The sequence below is a fragment of the Lithobates pipiens genome, unplaced genomic scaffold (genome assembly GCF_037356315.1).
Source record: "Lithobates pipiens isolate NorthernLeopardFrog02 unplaced genomic scaffold, aLitPip1_a1.2 Scaffold_27, whole genome shotgun sequence".
Taxonomy (NCBI): Eukaryota; Metazoa; Chordata; class Amphibia; order Anura; family Ranidae; genus Lithobates; species Lithobates pipiens.
In genome coordinates, this window is record NW_027507788.1 from 39,358,896 (window position 1) to 39,381,901 (window position 23,006).

The window sequence follows — 23,006 nt, forward strand, 5'->3', positions numbered from 1 at the left end:
TACAGGGGAGGTGAGTGCTCTTAATTCTTCCTTGGAGGATACCAGAGAGTTGCAGGACTCTATCACTGAATTTCCCACATTAAATCAACCTGTGCTGGATACTACTCTAAAGGACATGTTAGTCTCACTAAGGTCCACTTTGCATGCGGACATACTAGCTATCACTCAGCAGTTTAAATCTGAAGTGCAGGCAGTAACTAGCAGAGTGTCCCATGTTGAAACGAAAATGGGGGAATTTGCCCAAACCTTTAATGAGCTTGTGGATGCCCACAATGATAGAGAAGAGGACATGGCGGCCATTCAGGCTAAATTAGCGGACCTCGAGGACCGCTCACGGCGCAATAATATCAGAATCCGTGGAATTCCAGAGACTGTACAGCTTCAGGAGTTGCGGGAGTTTTTTATCAATTTAATGAAAGCTGCGCTTCCAGACATTCCTGTGGAAGAATTAGTGGTGGACCGCATTCACAGGTTGCCCAGACCTAAGAGCATTCCCTCGCATCTGCCCAGAGATACGATAGTGAGGATTCACTTCTATCATATCAAAGAGAATTTCGTCCGTGCGACAAGAAAGCGGGAGGAACTGCCTCCGGAATTTAAAGATCTGTCTTTTTTCGCCGACTTTTCGGCGTACACTATGCAACGGCGAAAACAACTGGTCACCATAACGAAACCTCTAAATAACCATCGAATCCCATACAGATGGATATATCCGGCCAAGCTGCTAATCACATTTGAAGGGAAGTCGCATGTCGTGGCCAAGGTCGCAGAGGGCATCCGCCTCCTGGAAGAGTGGCAAATTCTATCACCACAAACCGCTGGTCCACAGAGAACCGAATCACCTCCCTCTACTCTAACAAGTTCGGATGCTGAAACCGGCTGAAAGCATACTTTGACGGTAATACCTCATTCGCCTTTACGCTCAGGAATTGTTATGAAGAGTTTAACTTCTGTTTTGTTGTTTTTTTGGCTGTTCGTTTTTTGAAGAGTGTTATCTCTCCACCGATCGGTTGTCGTCACAGACACCCTTCTATACCCCCAAAATCTAGCGGCTTTTCGCCAGCACAGATTCCATAGGGAATCGTTACTTTTTATTTTCTTTCTTGTCTATTCCTTTTTTGTATTTTTGTTTTTTTTTTCTCTTGTTTTTTTTTTTCTCTTTTTTTTTCCTTTTTTGTATTCAGTGCCTGGCCTTTTCCAGAATCCTGTTGAAGGTTTTATTTGCACATACCATCGAAGGCTGAGTTTTGATCTGGTTTGCTTACCTTTTTTTTCAATATGGCTTTTACCATTTCGTCGCTTAATGTTAAAGGACTTAATAGCCCCTTCAAACGTCAAATGGCGTGGAAGGAGGCGAACAAACTGCACAGTGACATAATTTGTTTTCAGGAATCTCATTTCATGGCAGGAAATCACCCCTCATTTTCCAATCGCAAGTTTCCACAGGTGTTCTTAGCGAATGGCCCCAAGAAGAAGGCTGGAGTGATTATAGCAGTTAAGAACACTATTCCTTTCCGTCTTATGGACTCTCACCTGGATGGGTCGGGTCTCTTTATTATTATTATTTGCGAGATTGCCCGGGTGACTTACACTCTAGTAAATGTATATCTCCCGAATTCCAACCAGGGGGGATTCCTACAAAAAATTTTGAAAAAAGTTTCAACCATGAAAAAAGGGCATGTAATTATGTGTGGGGATTTTAATGCTGTTATGCACAGTGAAATGGATGTTTCTAACCCGCACATCCGTAAGTCACGCAGGCAAACTCTCTCAAAAATTTTCTCATCTGGGGATCTCTTTGATGTGTGGCGGTGTCAACACGCGTCCGAAAAGGACTATACGTTTTTTTCAAGTGTACACCATTCATATTCACGCATTGACAGGTTTCATGTTGATAAATTCTTACTGCAAAAAGTTATTAAATCTGAGATACACACAATAACTTGGTCAGACCATGCGCCAATTTCAATTAGGGTGGGGGATCGTGGCACCACGACGAGAGCTAACAGGTGGCGAAATGAGGTATCTGTCATTTCCCAACCGGAGAATGCAAATCACTTAAAGATGGCATTAACAGAATTTTTTCAGATAAATGCTCCGTCGGTGTCGGATCCCTTTTCCCTATGGAATACGCACAAGGTGTATATGAGGGGATTATTGTTGCAGTTGAGTGCTAGGGTTAGGAGGCAGCGGACAGAAAGGCTTAATGGTCTATTAGAGAAAATAGAGGCTTTGGAGACTATAAACAAACAAACCTCAACACTAAAACTTAGGGAAGAACTGTTCGGGTTGCGACAAGATTTGCGTGCGTTGCTGGTCTCGCAGCAGGAGAACCGCCTTCGTTTTCTCAAAGCTCACAACTACAGATATGGCAACAAGGCGGGGAAACTGCTAGCGAGCCAGCTTCGTGAAAGGTTGATACAGCAAAAAATTGGCTGCATGGTTAACCCCATTACGAAGCGTACAGTGCACAACCCTAAGGAAATCGCGGACGCTTTCAGCGACTATTATGAATCTCTTTATAATCTTAAGAATGACCCGGATACACTCCAACCATCCGAGCGATCGATTTCGGATTTTCTAAGTTCACTAAATTTACCCAAGGTCTCTCAAAGTGATTTAGAGGCATTGAACGCGCCTTGTACAATTACAGAAATTCAAAAAATCATTGGCAGTATGCCACATAATAAAGCGCCGGGCCCGGATGGTTACTCGGCTGAGTACTATCAACTATTCCAAGATGAATTGTCCCCATATATGCAACAGATCTTTGGGGCCGCAATGTCCGCTGCCTCATTTCCGTGCCAGATGCTTACAGCTTCCATTATTACGTTACCCAAAGAAGGTAAGGATCCCACACTTCCACAAAGTTACAGACCGATATCGTTACTAAACGTAGATATCAAAATCTATGCGAAGCTCATTGCTGGGAGATTGGCGAGATTACTACCGGGTCTTGTCAACCATGATCAGGTTGGCTTTGTGCTAGGCCGACAGGCTAATGACGCAACTAGAAGATTGATAAATCTAATTTATACGGCTGAAAGGTCGGGAAGGCCTTCTCTGCTCCTTTCTTTGGATGCAGAGAAGGCCTTCGATAGAATACATTGGGGTTATCTAGCCGAAGTTCTAAAAAAGTTTGGATTGACGGGAAACATTCACCAGGCCATTCTAGCTTTGTACTCATCCCCATCTGCCTATGTGTACACTGAAGGTATGTTCTCCAAAAAATTCATTATCTCAAACGGCACTAGGCAGGGCTGCCCGTTATCCCCCATTATTTTTGCTTTGGTAATGGAACCCTTTGCCGAAACCATTAGGAAACAGTTGGCAGTGAAGGGCATTATCTCTCAGACAACTCAACACAAACTGTCATTGTTCGCGGATGATGTCATTTTGACTCTATCTGATCCCTTTAACTCTATCATGGCAGCGCATAACGTTATCGTACAATTTGGGGAAGCCTCATATTATAAAATAAACGAAAACAAGTCCTGCATTTTAGGCATTGGTGTAGATGCCCACATGCAATCTCAAATTCAAGCAGCCCTCCCATACCCATGGGCCTCCAATTCCATTAAGTACCTGGGCACAAATCTTACTCCTTCAATCAAACAGCTGTTTCAAGCTAATTTTCCCCCCTTATTTGAATCACTGCAAATGGATATGAATAGACTTAAGAAACATTATATTACATGGCATGGAAGACTAGCGGCTTACAAAATGTTGCTCCTCCCAAAATTGACATTTATTTAGGGCTCTTCCTATCCTCATACCTGACCAATTTTTTAAAGCATTACAAAAACAAATGTTAACATTTATTTGGGCGGGGAAGAGAGCTAGATTTTCCACCACGGTACAGGGCAAGAAGAAATGGGTTGGGGGCCTGGGTGTACCCATATTAAAGGACTACGCTACGGCAGCGGTTCTAGATCAGCTGCGGGAGTGGTTCTCTTCCCGGGAGCTGAAACCCTGGTGCCAATTGGAACAGGCAGAGGTTCGTTATGGGTCACTACGCTCCCTCCTAATTGCATATAATATTGAACAATTTCATGTTAATACTGATCTACCAACTGTGCAGGCTTCCCTTGGGGCCTGGAGGACCCTCCTGGCATCGTACCAAGCCACAAACACATTTACACGGACTCTTATTCCAGTGGAGTCGCTCCTGTGGTTGATCCCGAACTTATCACTGGTCGGGTGGCGACAGAGCGGGATATCTACGGTTCAGGATCTTATGGTAAATAACCGCCCCATGGACTTCCCGACATTTCAAACCAAGTATCGGCTATCTCAGAATGCATTTTTGCCGCATTGCCAAGTTGTGTCTTGGCTTCAAACTAAGAAAACCTCAGGTACTCAATTTATTACGGAAGTGTGGGATTTCCTGACCTCGCCTCATACAAAAAATAAGGGTATTTCATTAATGTACAACGTATTAGGTACGAAATCTCAGTTTTCCAGATTTGGTCACCTGGAGAAATGGGAAAAAGACCTAGGTCAGAAATTTACTGAGTTACAATGGTTGCAGGCCTTTAGGACTAATGTTAGTTTTTCGAGATGTGCTAACTATGAGGAACTGGCTGCGAAGATTACGGCAAGATGGCACCTTACCCCTTATGTTTTAGCCAAATTTTCAGGTGACAGCTCAAGCGAGTGTTGGAGGGGATGTGGACAGGTGGGGACGTTACTACACATGTGGTGGAGATGTCCGCACCTGCGGAGCTTCTGGAACGAGGTATTTAAACTGATTGCCCGTATCACTGGCGTTCTCATTGAGCCCTCCCCGGAAAAAGCCCTACTCAGTATTGGTATGTCGTCTTATCCAGTCAACAAGAGAACGATAGCAATGCATGTTATCTTCGCGGCCAGAACTCTAATAGTATATAACTGGAAAACGAACAACATTCCTAGCATATCAGAATTGATTAGGAAAGTAAACATTATCTCAGAATTTGAGAAAATTTTAGCGTATAGAGATGGGTCAATTAAGAAATATCTGAATAACTGGTCTGAATGGAATACCTCTGCCAAGAATTGAGCTTCGTAAAAGTCTGGTATAAGCTGGGCCATCTATCAGTATTCTAGTTTCTCTTCTCCTTTTATCTTTGTTATTCTACTCTATTCTCTATTATTCTTTTTTCTGCTTTATTCCCATTCTGTTTAACTCTTGCTCTCCGTGGTCAGTAATAATTGTGTCAGTGCCTAAACTGGAGAGTAGTAGATTGTATGTGGCATACTATGCAAGTAAGTGATGGATGTGCAGTGGAGACTATTGTATAGCTCCGTACATATGTATAGTAGGCCTTGATTTCTTGTACACATACTGTTATGTATCTGATGTGTATGTATATTGCTGCCTAATATGGGCAAGTATTTAAAAGTTGTTCTTTTGTTTCTTTCTTGTAAAATCCTAATAAAAACCATTTTAAATAAAAAAAAAAGAAAAACAATACTTCCTGTCGCCTATAGGGCTATTGGCCCCCTATGTGATAGAAATAAAGTCATGTGTTAAAAAAGATTGGGGCATCACCGCCTACATACAAAAACGGTGATTGCGCTACACATGTAACATATCACTGCATACATCAGAGTGAGATCAATCATTTTAGAACCAAAGCTCCTGGGTAACTCTAAAATTATGACCTGTAGGGGCTTTTAAAGCATTGCCTATGGAAAATATAGAGTATTGAAATGTTTTCGCTGTTTCAGAGGTGCATTTCATTTTAATGCTTAACATGCTGGATATCTATTTACTTCCTCTTTTATATTTTACTATAAAAAACAATATTTTCTACTTTCTGCTGTAAATCATGTCCAATAAAAAAATAAAAATTGTAACTTCTTCACTAATTTATGCCAAAATTTATTCTGCTACAAAAAAAAAAAAATTCCAACAAGTGTATATTGATTGGTAGGCGTGAAAGTTATAGCGTCTGCACACTATAGTATAGATACTGGAACTTTTATTCATTTATTTTTTACTACTAATGGTAGTGATCAGCGACTTATATGGGACTGTGATAGAACGGCGGACAATCTGACACTACCTGACGCTGGCAGGGAACTGACATCACCAGTGACACTAATACAGTAATCAGTGCTAATAATATAAACGTCACTGTACTAATGACACTGGCTGGTAAGAGGTTAACATTTAGGCTAGGTTCACACCATAGCGATGCGGGAACGCCGCGAATCCGCGGCGTTCTCCCACATCGCATGCCTCCCGCCGGCAGTTCAGACTGCCCTATGCGGACTGCTGGGAGTGTCAATGAAATCTTAATGACACCCCCAGACCAGTCCGCATATAGCAGTGCGATCTGCAAACTCGGACAGGAATCGGATCGCATGGTGTGAACACCCATGCGATCCGATTCTGCTGCGGACCAAAAAAAGGGTCTTGTGCGAGTTTGCGGCGGGTGCGATGCGAATTCAGCCATACTATCTGTATGGCTGAACTCGCATCGCACAGACAGATCGGATGTGATTTGCACTGCAGTGCGGTGCGAATCACATCCGGATCTCTCACCCGTAGCGGTGTGAACCCAGCCTTAGGGACAATCAAAGGGTTAGCTGTGTGTAAAGTGTGTACTGCAGGGGTGGACTGACAACTCATGGGGCCCCCAGGCAATGCGAGTTTATGGGGCCACACAGTATACACACACACAGTATACAATCACACAGTATACACATACATGTACACACAGTATACACAGACATGTTTCTATTGGCTGAGAAGGTACTGGAGAGGTGGGGCAGCTATAATCTCTGGATTTTTAGACCAAAAGGATGTCGGTAAGGGACATTTCAGAGACAGGTGTAAAAAAAAAACACAGATTTTTACATACTGTCCCTGGTTTTACTGAGGCTGGCAACCCTGATGGGGCCCCCTAGTGGCTCGGGGGCCTCGGGCAGTGCCCAAGTGGCCCAATGGTCAGTCCGCCCCTGGTGTACTGTGTGCTGTTTTTACTAAGCAATGTCCCAATTTTAACTCCCTGCTTAGCAGGGAGGAAAAAATGGCACATCACTGATCTATGAAGAGAGCTCTGTGTTGTTTACCAACACAGGGTTCTCTTCTGTCATTCGCTCAGCCGATCAGTGGGAGCCGGCCATAAATCATCATCTGGGACCCGCTGATTGGCTTGTGCTGCAGAGAATGGCAGCTTAATGTTCAGGGTAAATGCCCCGCATGTGCAAGAGGATCCTGATCAAAGCTGCAATGTACAGGTATGCAATTGTGCCTGTACGAGCCGACCTGCTGCAGTAAAGGCGGCAATCGGTTAAAGATCAAAAACATTGTGCTGCATTCAGACCCAGAAAATCTGAATTGAAAAATCTGTATCTAAAGACAGTAATTTACATGTTACATGGGTAAAAATGCATGTAAGCGTATATACAGTATGTGTATACAGTATGTGTAATTGAAATTTTATATTGCAAAAAATAAAATGATTTTTACACTCATAAGCACATGCACATTTTTACTCGCCTGTATGTGTGTAAATGGATGCACTTTATGGATTGTATTTAATGCAGGATCGTTCTGCCAGCAAGATCTTACATATGAAAATCATTAAATTACTATGGGGGTTATTTACGAAAGGCAAATCCACTTCGAACTACAAGTGCAAAGTGCACTTGAAATTGCACTGAAAGTGCGCTTGGAAGTGCAGTCGCTGTAGATCTAAGGGGTAGATCTGAAATGAGGGGAAGCTCTGCTGATTTTATTATCCAATCACGTGCAAGCTAAAATTCAGTTTTTTTATTTTCCTTGCATGTCCCCCCACATTGCACTTATAGTTTGCACTTGTAGTGCAAAGCGGATTTGCCTTTCGTAAATAACCCCTTATGAGTGCAATAGGCCTTATAGATAAATTCTTCCTGTTGGTCTGGGCAAATCACACAGAACTAAAATCCTAAAGCCACGTACACACGATCGGAAATTCCGCCAGCAAAAGACCGATGAGAGCTTTTGGTCAGAAAATGTGACCGTGTGTACGCTCCATCGGACTTTTGCTGGCCGAATACCAGCCAGCAAAAGATTGAGAGCAGGTTCTCAATTTTTCGGTCAGATTGGAAATTCCGATCGTCTGTAGCAATTCCGACGCGCAAAATTCCTACGCATGCTTGGAAACAATTCGACACATGTTCAGAAGCATTGAACTTAGTTTTCTCGGCTCGTCGTAGTGTTGTATGTCACCGCGTTCTTGACGGTCAAAAGTTCCGCAAACTTTTGTGTGACCGTGTGTATGCAAGGCAAGCTTGAGCGGAATTCCGTCGGAAAAACCACCCAAGATTTTTCTGCTGGAAGATCTGCTTGTGTGTACGCGGCATAACACTCATTGGAATGGAAAGGGGATAATTCCTTCCATAGATTATACCTTCTAAGTCTGGTGGTTTCCATGCTAAATCGTTACAATGAATGAATGTTACACAAAGATTAACTTCTCAGAACAAAGACAACATTGTTGCAGGAACAGCCGGTGTCATGTAGTTTAGCAGTAGAGGGTTTAAAGTAGCTCCAGTTCTATTTTCATTAAGTCCATTACCAGTTAGCAGATCATCACTCTTTGAACCAACATCGATTATTTCTACTGCCAGCATCAGTAAATAGATAGGAAAGTAGATCATATTTACTTTTTTTTTTACATTTTTCCAGTTACTTCCTCTGGTTTCCAGGCCTAAGCAAATGATGTCATACATCCCAAGAGTCTTCAAGAGGGGAAGAGGGGCTTTCTCAGATAAGCACACCCTCCAGCTGGCATGTCTAAGCTAAGGGCAGATGGATTCCAGGAAGTGCATCCTACATGAATCATCTGCCCTTACTCAAGATGGCCACCGCCAGAAATACTGGGGTGTGCTATTCAGCAAAATAAAGCAAGGAGACATGAATGGATGGGTGAGTTTGCTTTTGAATATTAAAAATTCAATTAAAACGTTTTTGGTTTGTGGTGCTCAGGTGTAGTGTAATTCTGCTTTAAAGTGGATTTAAATCTTCAACTCTATTTTGTTATTTTTACCCCCACTTAATGGGAGGTGGGCTGTTCACATTTCAGATACTCGACCACCCCGAGGATCCAGCATTGTCCTGCCGAGATCCTCTCTTCTTCTGCAACTACTCATTCCCACGCCACTATATTGTTTGTGGCGTCATTGTGAGGCCCGCTGCTTTTCTGGGTTCGGGAGGAGGGAGGGCGGGCAGAGCACCCCCTGCTTCTTTGTTAATCAAACTCTATGCCTCCTGGGGTATACACATGACATACCCCAGGAGGCACAGTGAGCACTGTGCATGTCATTCGCCCAGGGGAGTGGCATGCATGGGGTGGTGGGGCCAGACACTTTTATATATAATAAATAAATACATTATAGAAAAACAGTGCTATTAATAATATACAGGATGGGAAGGGGGTGGAGAGGACTTTATTAAAGCCGTAGTAAACACTTGAAAATAAAAGAGTTTATTTTTGAAAACAATACAGAGCTCTGTCCTGTCAGAAGGGATGTGCCGGTTTTTGTTTCCCTGCAAAGAAAAGCACCTCACAGTGAATGAACCAAGCACCGTTAGGCACACGTTTAACCCTTTGATCGCGTTGACCCTAGAAGTTAACCCCTTCCCAGCCAGTGTCATTAGTACAGTGTCAGTGTATATTTTTAGCACTAATCACTGCATTAGTGTCACTGATTCCCACATAGTGTCAGTTAGTGTCAGATTGTCCGCCAAACAATCACAGTCCCGCTATAAGTCGCTGATCACTGCCATTACTAGCAGCGGTGGCCCATTTATTAGGGGTACATAGCCCCCTGATCTACCTACAGGGTGCCAGACTATGTATTCCAATGGGGGGTGGGTGTGTGTGTGTGTGTTTTTTACACGCGTAATTAGAGTCAGAGGCTCTAATAGGCTACAAAAAAGGGTGGGTGGGCTCGGAGCACAGGGCAGATCCCACCCAGTTGTGTGACAATAGCGAATGATAATTTGCTATTTTCAAACTAAATCTCCTCCCCACCAATCAGGAAGCAAATCGTGAGACCCCTTTCCTGATTGGCCAAAATGTCAGGCGACCCTATTGGATGCCTACCATTTAGGAGGAGAAGAGAGGAGAGGCATGGTGAAAGCTGCCGTGATGGAGATGAGGACACCAGAGCCACTGCCCGCAGCCTGCCACCTGCCATCTAGATGGGGTAAGTGCCAGACCGACCGGCAGATGGGGGGGGTTGTTCCCCCCAAAAGAAAAAAGAAAAAAACAGCCACCACTGATTACTAGTATAAAAAATAAAAATAAATAAAAATTCCAGTATATATCCCATAGTTTGTGGAAGAGATAACGTTCACGCAAACCAGTCAATATACGTTTTATATTGTGATTTTTTTTACCAAAAATATGTAGCAGAATACATATTGGCCTAAATTTATGAAGTAATTTGATTTTTTCATTTTCTTATTGGATATGTTTTATAGCAGAAAGTTATAAGTATTGTTTTTTCAAAACATTTCGAATGGCTGAGGTGGAGATTGTGACATCATCTACCCGCCTCTCCCCCTCAGACAATCAGAAGAAGGCTTGTAATCATTGATAAAAATACAAGGCTTCCTGTGAATGGCTGAGAAGCACTAACATGGGCCAGCATAGTTAGGCTCGGTTCACATACACTATATTACCAAAAGTATTGGGACACCTGCCTTTACATACGCATCCCAGTCTTAGTCCGTAGGGTTCAATATTGAGTTGGCCCACCCATAACAGCTTCAACTCTTCTGGGAAGGCTGTCCACAAGGTTTAGGAGTGTGTCTATGGGAATTTTTGACCATTCTTCCAGAAGCACATTTGTAAAGTCAGGCACTGATGTTGGGTGAGAAGGCCTGGCTCGCAGTCTCCGCTCTAATTCATCCCAAAGGTGTTCTATCAGGTTGAGGTCAGGACTCTGTACAGGCTAGTCAAGTTCCTCCACTCCAAACCTTGCTCCTTCATGTCTTTATGGACCGTACTTTGTGCACTGGTGAGCAGTCATGTTGGAACAGGAAGGGGTCATCAGGAAGGGGGTCACCAAACTATCCCCACAAAGTTGGGAGCATGAAATTGTCCAAAATGTCTTGGTATGCCGATGCCTTAAGAGTTCCCTTTACATATACATATAGTGTATATGTGAATCGGATGCGTTTTTAACCTCATCCAATTCGCATAACATGTGAATCCACCTGGCTTTCAATGGATTCATGGTTCACATATGTCCAGGGTGGCCGTGGTCTGTTTCTGAAAAGGGTCCTGTGTGATTTTGGGTCTGGTGAAGGTGCAATTTCAAGTAAAATTTTGCACCTGAACTGGTGAACAAAACTGCACTGGACTCCGGACTGCAAACCGCAGCCGGACATGTGTGAACCCAGCCCAAGAGTGACAGGAAAGAAGAGGTTGTCATTGTGTTAGCGAGGAGAAATCTCCCTAATGGGGCCCCAGCAGTAAAAACCCAACAAGGGTTGTGATCCTTATGCCGCGTACACACGACCGGACTTTTCGATATCAAAGGTCTGACGGAACGATTCCGGCGGACCATTCAATCGTGTGTGGGCTGCAGCGGACTTTTAATTTGCAAAAATCCGACAGACTTTAGAAATGGAATATGTTTAAAATGTTTCCGCCGGAACTCCGCCGGACCCAGTTCCTACCGAGAAATCCGCTCGTGTGTATGGACAAAAACCAATGCGAGGGCAGCTATTGGCTACTGGCTATGAACTTCCTTATTCTAGTCCAGTCGTACATCATCACGTTCGAATCCGTCGGACTTTGGTGTGATTGTGTGTGGCCAAGTCCGTTCATTCGGAAAGTCCGTCAGAACTCCGCCGAAAGTCCGTTGGACCTAGTTCCTCGAAAAGTCCGGTCGTGTGTACGCGGCATTATTCCCTATGTCCAAAAAGAATTTTAGCTGGCCATACACCCAGGCAATCAAAATGGCCGAAGACTGCAAACCTAGAGGAAGACCAAGAGAAGATTGAAACGCCAGAGATGAACTGAGACAGGGAGCGCAAACATTGCATCTCTGGAGGGGCGGCACTATCCAAAGTAGGTGTCCCTTATGCCGTGTACGCACGGCTGGACTTTTCCGACAGCAAAGGTCTGATGGAACGATTCCGTCAGACAATTCGATCGTGTGTGGGCTTCATCTGACCTTTTGCTGTCGAAAAATCAGGCAGACTTTAGGTTTAGAACATGTTTCAAATCTTTCCAATGGACTCGAGTCCGGTCGAAAAATCTGTTTCTGTATGCTAGTCCGATGAACAAAAACCAACGCTAGGGCAGCTATTGGCTACTGGCTATGAACTTCCTTATTCTAGTCCGGTCGTACGCCATCACGGTCTAATCTGTCGGACTTTGGTGTGATTGTGTGTGGCCAAGTCCGTTCGTTCGGAAAGTCAGTCGGAAGTCCGCCGAAAGTCCGTTGGGAAGACGGTCGGACCTAGACTGTCGGAATGTGCGGACGTGTGTACACGGCATTAGTGCGCAAATATGTTGAGCAAACTTCCACATTATGACAAAAGCTTCTAGGGGCCTAAAAATGTATGTTCCCCTTTAATGCATGTGTTCCACTTTAATGACTTCTTCACATGTCCATTTAGGGGCTGACTGCAATATTGTGAGGGAGATTCAGCATGGTTTATGTGAACAGCCACTGGAGAAAAGCTCTATACAAACCAGTGGGAGGCTGACAAGGCCTGCAGCCATTTGTGTCTGTTCATGTAATCGGACATGCAGTAATTACCTGAATTTGATGGACCCTGAACTCAAAGTCCTGGAGTCCAGGGGCTGAATATCCACATGCCCGATTACAGTACATGCCAACCACCACAAATGGCTGTGTGTGGTCAGCCTCTCATTGCTTTGTATGGGGCTGTTTGCAGAAACCCCGCTGAGTGTTCTGAGGTAAATTCTAGTCATAGAGGCCCAAAGCCTCCTTCCCACCATATACAGACCTGTGTTTTTCTGTAAATGTCTCTGTAAGGGCACAAAGAAAACAACTGCTTACTCAGTTCTCACCGCAACACTGGTGTCAGCAGTGGCGGCTGGTGCTCCAAAAATTTTTTTGGGGGAGGGGGGGCGCAAACAAACTGAAAAATTCTGAAAATAAAATACATCAATCGCAGCCACTGTACCATCAATCGCAGCCGCTGTGCCATCAATCGCAGCCACTGTACCATCAATCGCAGCCGCTGTGCTATCAATCGCAGCCACTGTGCCATCAATCGCAGCCACTGTGCCATCAATCGCAGCCACTGTGCCATCAAACGCTGCCACTGTGCCATCAAACGCTGCCACTGTGCTCATCAAATGCAGCCACTGTGCCCCAGAAAATGCCACCACTGTGCCATCAAACGCAGCCACTGTGCCCATAAAACGCAGCCAATGTGCCCATCCATTGCCGCCACTGTGGCCATCAATTGTTGCTACTGTGCCAATCAATTGCTCCCACTGTGCCCATCAATTGACGCCACTGTGCCCATCAATTGCCGCCACTGTGCCCCATCAAACGCAGCCACTGTGCCCTATCAAATGCTGCCAGTGTGCCCCCCACCGGCCTGCCGTCTACACTTACCTGTCTCGGTGGGACAGCTCCTCAATGTCTTCTCCCGTCCTCTGCTATGATTGGACGCCTGGCATCTAATCACATTGCCTGTCATTTCAGCCAATCAGGTGATAGGTAACAGTTCTGAGCACCTGATTGTCAGAGAGGTGGTTTAGTGTTAGGAAAGCGAATGATCCTCCTCCCAGTCAGGAAGTGGGTCACCCGATTGGCTGACAGGACAGGTGATCCTATTGGACATCTAGGAGGAGGGGAATAGGCACACGGCCATCGTGAAGTAAAGAACACAGGAGCCGATGCCCAAGGCTGATGCCAGATGCCTGTCACCTAGATGGGGTAAGTGCCTGACCGGCCCAGCAGACAGCAAGCAGGCGTGGGGGTGTTTGAGGTGCGGTCAGGGAAGGGGGGGGGGGGTGGTTGTTTGCAGCCCCCTCCCAAAAAAGAACAACAGTCGTCACTGGAAATCTCCCCAATGGGACGCAAAAAACTGACAGGGGTTATAACTCTTGCTTACTCTGTCCAAAATGAAAAAAAAAAGTTTCTGTAGTGAGTGAATTATGATTGGCTATCCATGTCTTACTCACCTCTATACTTATGGTTAGGAAGGGTGTTTTTCACTTCCCAAGCAAACTTCAGCACCAGTATTTGGATAGCTCATAAAAAAAAAAATAGAAACTCCCAATACACAGAAGACCACAAATCATTCACTCACCACTTTATTAGGAGCACCTTGATAGTACCGGGTTGGAACCACTTTTGCCTTCAGAACTGCCTTCAATTCTTTGTAGCATCGATTCAAGAAGGTGTTGGAGACATTCCTCAGAGATTTTGGTCCATAGTGACATGATAGCATCATGCAGTTGCTGCAGATTTGTCGGCTGCACGTCCATGATGCAAATCTCTCGTTCCACCACATCCCAAAGGTGCTCTATTGAGAGCTGGTGACTGTGGAAGCCATTGGAGTACAGAGACCTCGTTGTCATGTTCAAGAAACCAGAAGTGTGATGATTTGAGGTTTGTGACATGGTACATTATCCTGCTGGAAGGAGCCATCAGAAGATGGGTACACTGTAGTCATAAAGGGATGGACATGGTCAGCAACAATACTCAGGTAGGCCGTGGCGTTTAAATGATGCAGTTGGTACTAAGGAGCACAAAGTGTGCCAAGAAAATATCCCTCACACCATTACACCACCACCAGCCTGAACCGTTGATACAAGGCAGGATGGATCCATGCTTTCATGTTGTTTACGCCAATTTCTAACCCTACCATCTGAATGTCGCCGCTGAAATCGAGACTCATTAGACCAGGCAATGTTTTTCCAATATTCTCTTTTCCAATTTTGGTGAGCTTGTGCGACTTGTAGCCTCAGTTTTCTGTTATTAGCTGACAGGGTTGGCACCCGGTGTGGTCTTCTGCTGCTGTAACCCATCTGCTTCAAGGTTTGATGTGTTGTGTGTTCAGAGATGGTATTCTGCATACCTTGGTTGTAATGAGTGGGTATTTGAGTTGCTGTTGCCTTTCTATCATCTCAAACCAGTCTGCCTATTCTCCTCTGACATCAACAAGGCATTTTTGTTCACACAACTACCGCTAATGGATATTTTCTCTTTTTTCTGACCATTCTCTGTAAACCCTAAAGATGTTTGTGTGTAAAAATCCCAGATCAGCAGTTTTTGAAGTACTCAGACCAGCCCCCGTCTGGTCCCAACAACCATGCCACATTCAAAGTCACTTAAATCCTCTTTTTTCCACATTCTGATGCTCAGCTTGAACTTCAGCAAGTCGTCTTCACGTCGCACTTCCTCTAGTGCACTGTGTCCAGCGCCAGCACACTTTTTTATTTTATTTATTTATTTTAAAGGGCCTTTTTTTTTGTGACTGCCAGGGGGGAGGGGGGCATCGCCCGTGCGCCCCCTGTGGACATTCCACCACTGCATGGGATGCTTCTCTCCACGGGCTTCTGTTGATTCTCTAATGAAGCTTGTCTGTACTTGGTTCCCTTACCTCCACACATCCATTCACAGATTTATTTCCACAGATCTCTGAATGGATGACTTTAAGTCCCATCTGGCTTCAGAGCAGAGGGACTCCTAGTTCTCAATGGAGCACAAATGCTGTGATATCACCACATTCGTAGTCTAGTGTTTATTTCCTCCAGCCCCATACCCAAAGGTCCTCTGTACAGACCTGGAGCTGGGGGAAGAGTCTGCAGGAGCCTGTGCATTGCAACTGTGATTCACAGTCTGCAGGAGCCTGTGTATTGCAACTGTGATTTACAGTCTGCAGGAGCCTGTGCATTGCAACTGTGATTTACAGTCTGCAGGAGCCTGTGCATTGCAACTGTGATTCACAGTCTGCAGGAGCCTGTGTATTGCAACTGTGATTTACAGTCTGCAGGAGCCTGTGCATTGCAACTGTGATTTACAGTCTGCAGGAGCCTGTGCATTGCAACTGTGATTCACAGTCTGCAGGAGCCTGTGTATTGCAACTGTGATTTACAGTCTGCAGGAGCCTGTGCATTGCAACTGTGATTTACAGTCTGCAGGAGCCTGTGCATTGCAACTGTGATTCACAGTCTGCAGGAGCCTGTGCATTGCAACTGTGATTTACAGTCTGCAGGAGCCTGTGCACTGCAACTGTGATTTACAGTCTGCAGGAGCCTGTGCATTGCAACTGTGATTCACAGTCTGCAGGAGCCTGTGCATTGCAACTGTGATTCACAGTCTGCACTCTGCAGGAGCCTGTGCACTGCAACTGTGATTCACAGTCTGCAGGAGCCTGTGCATTGCAACTGTGATTCACAGTCTGCAGGAGCCTGTGCATTGCAACTGTGATTCACAGATTGTGGTTAAAAATGCGTTACAGACTTAGATGCAAAAACATATTAAATGCAAATTTTCTTTTTTTTTGCAATATAGGTGCATTTCATTTTTGTTTTTTTCTTTAAAAAAAAAGGTGGACTATGCCTTCAACATCGGAGCAAAGCTATGCCTTTATCTGCACACCATAATAAAATGTTGGGGTCTTAGCACCATTTTACATGATGTCATCAGTCTGCTGCAGGCAGATATAAGCATTTTCCCAGCCTCCTTTCCCCCGGCAACACTGACATTTTGTAGCAATTCACTAGTAGGAGCCAACCTGTGTCAGACATTTGTGAACACAACCATGACTACATAGGCACTAGGAATTGTGCCATCTCTGAGCTGGCATCTTACCCAGGGAGCAAAAGCTGACCCTGAATGATGCATTTACAAACATAGTGCTGTCCTTATGGAAATAAAATCATATAAAAGAATTGTGATTGTGATTTCTGGGGAGGTAAAAACTACATGCAAGTGTTCCATATCTATAAGATACTTAAAGAGGGGCTCCAGTCGTTTTTGTGCTTATAAAATCTTCTGCCCTGGTTGTTTTAACTTTGGATAGTAAAACATTATTTTCTGCCAGTAAATAACTTATACAGCCCACTTCCTGTTTCTTTTCTGGTCATTACCCTAGGCTGATGAAATCATGCACAGCTTTCTCTCTCACTCTTGTGAGAGTTTGCCAGGAAGGGAGGGGGTGAGTCATAAGAGGGCCAATAAGGGCTACAGAGCTGGAGGTGTGCCTCTGTGTGTGTGTAAATCCAGGAAGTGAACAGGCAGCAGCTTCAGCTGCCCACAGTTACGATGGATGTAGCCAGACTCGCCAGTGGAGGGAGATTTCTGCAGCATACTTGGCAAGTACAGAATCACAGCATATATAAAATAATATGTAAAGTGGTTGGAGGGAAGCTTCAGAATGGCAAAGATGTTTTTATTACAAATAATTTTAGCAGACTGCAGTTCCTCTTTAAAAGTCAGCAGCTATAAAAAGTATAGTCGCTGACTTTTAATAAACACACAGTTACTTGTCCCACGATCCAGCGATGTGGCCGACCGAACCCTCGGTTCTCTCCCTCTCCTCTCCCTGGCATCACAACTTTGGGCACGCAGCTTCACAACTTCTGTCAAAATTAGGTAGCTGTTTCCCCCACCCAACAAGAAATGACATGCCAAATGTGGCATGGGGGGAAGGGGTCCTTAGAGCGGAATCTCCCCATTTGGGTGGAGCTCCACTTTAACATGCATGCACTTGGTATAATGCTTTCTCCATTTTATACACCCTCACTGGGAGAGAGATCACCCTATATATCCTCACTGGGAGAGAGATCACCCTATATATCCTAAATGGGAGAGAGATCACCCTATATATCCTGAACAGAGTGTTCTGGAGGCGGAGGTAGGGTCTGGCGGAGGCAATGTCTGAGCGTGTAGTGTGATGTCATAGTGCAAGGGAGCCGAGCGAAGCAGCCGGAGCCTCATGTGTGGGTCTGCGGCACAGGAACAAGGCAAGCCGGGAGAGGGGCAGTCAGTGCTGTTTGGACGGAAGGGACCACCTGGCATGAAGAGAGACTGTCACTGTGATTCAGGAGGGGACATGTCATGTCGGTGCGATGTCATTATCAGTGCTGCTGTCAGTGTCACTGTGAGAGTAAATTTCTCGTGTGTGTGCCGCACATTCTAATTCATTGCCTTCCTCAGTCCTGTCTCTCAGCTCCTTACTTACTATATCAAAAATAAAATAAGAAATATGTTTTTTTTGCCTTAATATCTATCTTAAATCCCATTGCTAATTGCATATTTGACTTGTTTGTAGCATAAATATTCATTCATTTTGTAACTTTTGGAAATGCCAGTAAAAACTTGGCTGTGCCAGTAAATTTTGGGTATTGTGTCAGTAAATTTCAAACTGGTAGGTTGACAACCCTGGTGTGTATATGTTGGGGTGCCATTAAAGCGGAAACTGAAAAGAGGGTACATGTAATAGAATGCACCTACCTGCCTTCTCTGGAGATGTAAACTAAGCTGTGCATGCGCAACTTACCTTACAGCTCTGAGACAATCTTGCTGTGCTGGGATGATGGGCTTCTGCACATGAGCAGGAGTGACATCATCCCCTGCAGGCCAATAAAGACAGCCAAAGACTGGCACATAGGAGAAGATGTCAGCAGGGGACAGGACCATTGGAGGGAAGGTAAGTCATAACTCCTTGAGTTCCACTTTAAGAATTATGCCCCTTTCACACAGGCGATCCGATAGGGTACACCGATTTGTTTTTCAGGTGGTCCTGATCGGACCCTCCAGTCTCTTCTATGGAGTGGCAGATGTACACTGACATCAATGCGATCCTGTCCACCAAAAACAAATGTATGGGGGACCTATTCCCAATCCCTCTGGTGGATCAGACATAGACCTGTTATCCCCGCTGAGCAAGCGGATCCCGCTTCACGGAGGCACCCGTGTGAAGAGGGCCTTTATAGAAGCGATATGCAATTAGAGGACCTCCAGCTGTTGCAGAACTACAAGTCCCATGATGCATAGCAAGACTCTGACAGCCACAAGCATGGCACCCAGAGGTAGAGGCATGATGGGACTTGTAGTTTTGCAACAGCTGGAGGTCCGATAATTGCATATCCCTGCTTTATAGCATATCTGCTAAGAGGCAACGCATTTCTTTCCAAGTCAGGAAAGTGTGTGATTATGCATGTGTTCTTGACCCCACATTTACAAGCCTAGCGATCTTCACATCTAGCAAATATAAACATGCGTTTCTTCACTTTTTCTGTGCGTTTTTCCCACGACTTGCATTGAAATCAATGGGCGGCCCTACAAGTGACAAACTCTGTAAAGTAGCTCATCCAGCACTTAGACGCGTTTCAGTTTGTGTGATTTTCACCATGCATTTTTCTGCGACTGTCGTGCTTTTGTTTTCTCGCTGCGTTTGAGGTACTATTAACAATTCATGACACCACAAGCACGAGGCGCGTTTTTCACACGGTCGTGGAGCATGCAGAAGTGAATGGAGCCTAAATAGACAAAGATGAAGAGTTTAGAAGGGTCTACCTACCGTCTGGGGGGGAGTGCCCACCCTCATCTCCACATAGTAGCCCTGGCCGGACTTTCCTCGCAGGTTGTCCTTCATGTCCATGAAGTTGGTCTCGTCCTCTGCTGAGCGCCGCTCTCGGCTCCCATGGACCTCTCCGGGCCCTGCAGGGACATTTCTCAGAGGCACTTTGATGGCCACCAGCCCCGACACCGGCATGAGGCTGGGGAGAAGCATCAGAAGGAGGCTGCCCTTCCTGGCCAACGCCAAAAGCTTCATCTTCTGAGCTGCCGGCGTCCTCCTTCTCTGATGACCGAGGCAGGCTCTCCTTTGTCAGAGCAACTTGAGGAGCTCCATGTCAGCGGCCATGGGGAGGATGGAGGACGGAGAATCTACAGGCCGGTGGCGGCGGGGAGGAGGAGGAGGATGACAGCTGTCATACAGGAGGTCGGAGGACTTCCTTCCGTCCCCCCCTCTCTCACCATGGCACTGGGGTCCCCCTCCTCTCCGGGCTCAGGTGTCTCCCCGCCTTGGATGGATGCTGAGCTGCGGAGGATGAGAGAAGCTGGGATGCTCGGAGCAGAAGGAGGAGGAGAAGGAGGAGGAGGGGGATCCTGCTGCTCCATGGGAGATGTAGTTCCATCGGTGACCCCGGAGAGCCAATGCCACCAACCGATCATACGATGTGACCACCCTCACTGGGAGATCACCCTATATATCCTCGGTGGGAGATCCCCTTATACACCCTCACTGAGAGATCACCCTATACACCCTCCCTGGGAGAGAGATCACCCTATATATCCTCGGTGGGAGATCACCCTACACACCCTCACTGAGAGATCACCCTACACACCCTCACTGAGAGAGAGATCACCCTATATATCCTCACTGAGATATCACCCTACACACCCTCACTGAGAGATCACCCTACACACCCTCACTGAGAGAGAGATCACCCTATATATCCTCACTGAGATATCACCCTACACACCCTCACTGAGAGATCACCCTACACACCCTCACCACACCCTCACTGAGAGATCACCCTATATATCCTCACTGGGAGATCACCCTATACACTCTCACTGAGAGAGAGATCACCATATATATCCTTGGTGGGAGATCACCCTACACACCCTCACTGAGAGAGAGATCACCCTATACATCCTCACTGGGAGATCACCCTATACACTCTCACTGGGAGATCACCATACACACCCTCACTGGGAGAGAGATCACCCTATACACCCTCACTGGGAGAGAGATCACCCTATACATCCTCACTGGGAGATCACCCTATACACCCTCACTGGGAGATCACCCTACACACCCTCACTGAGACATCACCCTATACATCCTCACTGGGAGATCACTATATATATCCTCACTGGGAGAGAGATCACCCTATACACCCTCACTGGGAGTGAGATCACCATATGCATCTTCACTGGGGGAGAGATCGCCCTATACATCCTCAATCGGAGAGAGATCACCCTATACACCCTCACTGGGAGAGAGATCACCCTATACACCCTCACTGGGAGTGAGATCACCATATGCATCTTCACTGGGGGAGAGATCGCCCTATACATCCTCAATCGGAGAGAGATCACCCTATACACCCTCACTGGGAGAGAGATCACCCTATACACCCTCACTGAGAGAGAGATCACCCTATACACCCTCACTGGGAGATCACCCTATACACCCTCACTGGGAGATCACCCTATACACCCTCACTGGGAGAGAGATCACCCTATACATCCTCACTGGGAGATCACCCTATACACCCTCACTGGGAGAGAGATCACCCTATACATCCTCACTGGGAGATCACCCTATACACCCTCACTGGGAGATCACCATACACACCCTCACTGGGAGAGAGATCACCCTATACACCCTCACTGAGAGAGAGATCACCCTATACATCCTCACTGGGAGATCACCCTATACACCCTCACTGGGAGATCACCATACACACCCTCACTGGGAGAGAGATCACCCTATACACCCTCACTGGGAGAGAGATCACCCTATACATCCTCACTGGGAGATCACCCTATACACCCTCACTGGGAGATCACCCTACACACCCTCACTGAGACATCACCCTATACATCCTCACTGGGAGAGAGATAACCCCATACACCCTCACTGGGAGATCACTATATATATCCTCACTGGGAGAGAGATCACCATATACATCTTCACTGGGGGAGAGATCACCCTATACACCCTCACTGGAAGATCACCCTATACACCCTCACTGGGAGAGAGATCACCATATACATCTTCACTGAGAGAGAGATCACCCTATACACCCTCACTGGGAGAGAGATCACCCTATACATCCTCAATGGGAGAGAGATCACCCTATACACCCTCACTGGGAGAGAGATCACCCTATACACCTTCACTGGGAGAGAGCTCACCCTATACATCCTCAATGGGAGAGAGATCACCCTATACACCCTCACTGGGAGATCACCCTATACACCCTCACCGAGAGATCGCCCTATACATCTTCACTGGGAGAGATCACTCCATACATCTTCACTGAGAGATCACCCCATACACCCTCACTGGGAGATCACTATATATATCCTCACTGGGAGAGAGATCACCCTATACACCCTCACTGGGAGATCACCCTATACACCCTCACTGGGAGAGAGATCACCATATACATCTTCACTGGGGGAGAGATCACCCTATACACCCTCACTGGAAGATCACCCTATACACCCTCACTGGGAGAGAGATCACCCTATACATCTTCACTGGGGGAGAGATCACCCTATACACCCTCACTGGGGGAGAGATCACCCTATACATCCTCACTGGGAGATCACCCTATACACCCTCACTGGGAGAGAGATCACCCTACACACCCTCACTGGGAGAGAGATCACCCTATACACCCTCACTGGGGGAGAGATCACCCTATACACCCTCACTGGGGGAGAGATCACCCTATACACCCTCACTGGGGGAGAGATCACCCTATACATCCTCACTGGGAGATCACCCTATACACCCTCACTGGGAGAGAGATCACCATATACATCTTCACTGGGGGAGAGATCACCCTATACACCCTCACTGGAAGATCACCCTATACACCCTCACTGGGAGAGAGATCACCCTATACATCTTCACTGGGGGAGAGATCACCCTATACACCCTCACTGGGGGAGAGATCACCCTATACATCCTCACTGGGAGATCACCCTATACACCCTCACTGGGAGAGAGATCACCCTACACAACCTCACTGGGAGAGAGATCACCCTATACACCCTCACTGGGAGAGAGATCACCCTACACACCCTCACTGGGAGAGAGATCACCCTATACACCCTCACTGGGGGAGAGATCACCCTATACACCCTCACTGGGGGAGAGATCACCCTATACACCCTCACTGGGAGAGAGATCACCCTATACACCTTCACTGGGAGAGATCACTCCATACATCTTCACTGAGAGATCACCCTATACACCCTCACTGGGAGAT

The 23,006-nt window shown here is 46.1% G+C and overlaps 1 protein-coding gene across 1 annotated transcript in view; it reads right to left on the minus strand.

The window, feature by feature from the left end:
* BACE1 (beta-secretase 1) overlaps positions 1-20,083 on the minus strand; it is a 78,049-nt gene extending 57,966 nt beyond the window's left edge. Inside the window, exon 1 of the mRNA XM_077456853.1 lies at positions 19,511-20,083. Within this exon, the coding sequence (XP_077312979.1) occupies positions 19,511-19,765 (255 nt within the window). The 5' untranslated portion in view covers positions 19,766-20,083. The remainder of the gene's footprint in view (positions 1-19,510) is intronic.
* Between the last annotated feature and the right edge of the window lie 2,923 nt (positions 20,084-23,006).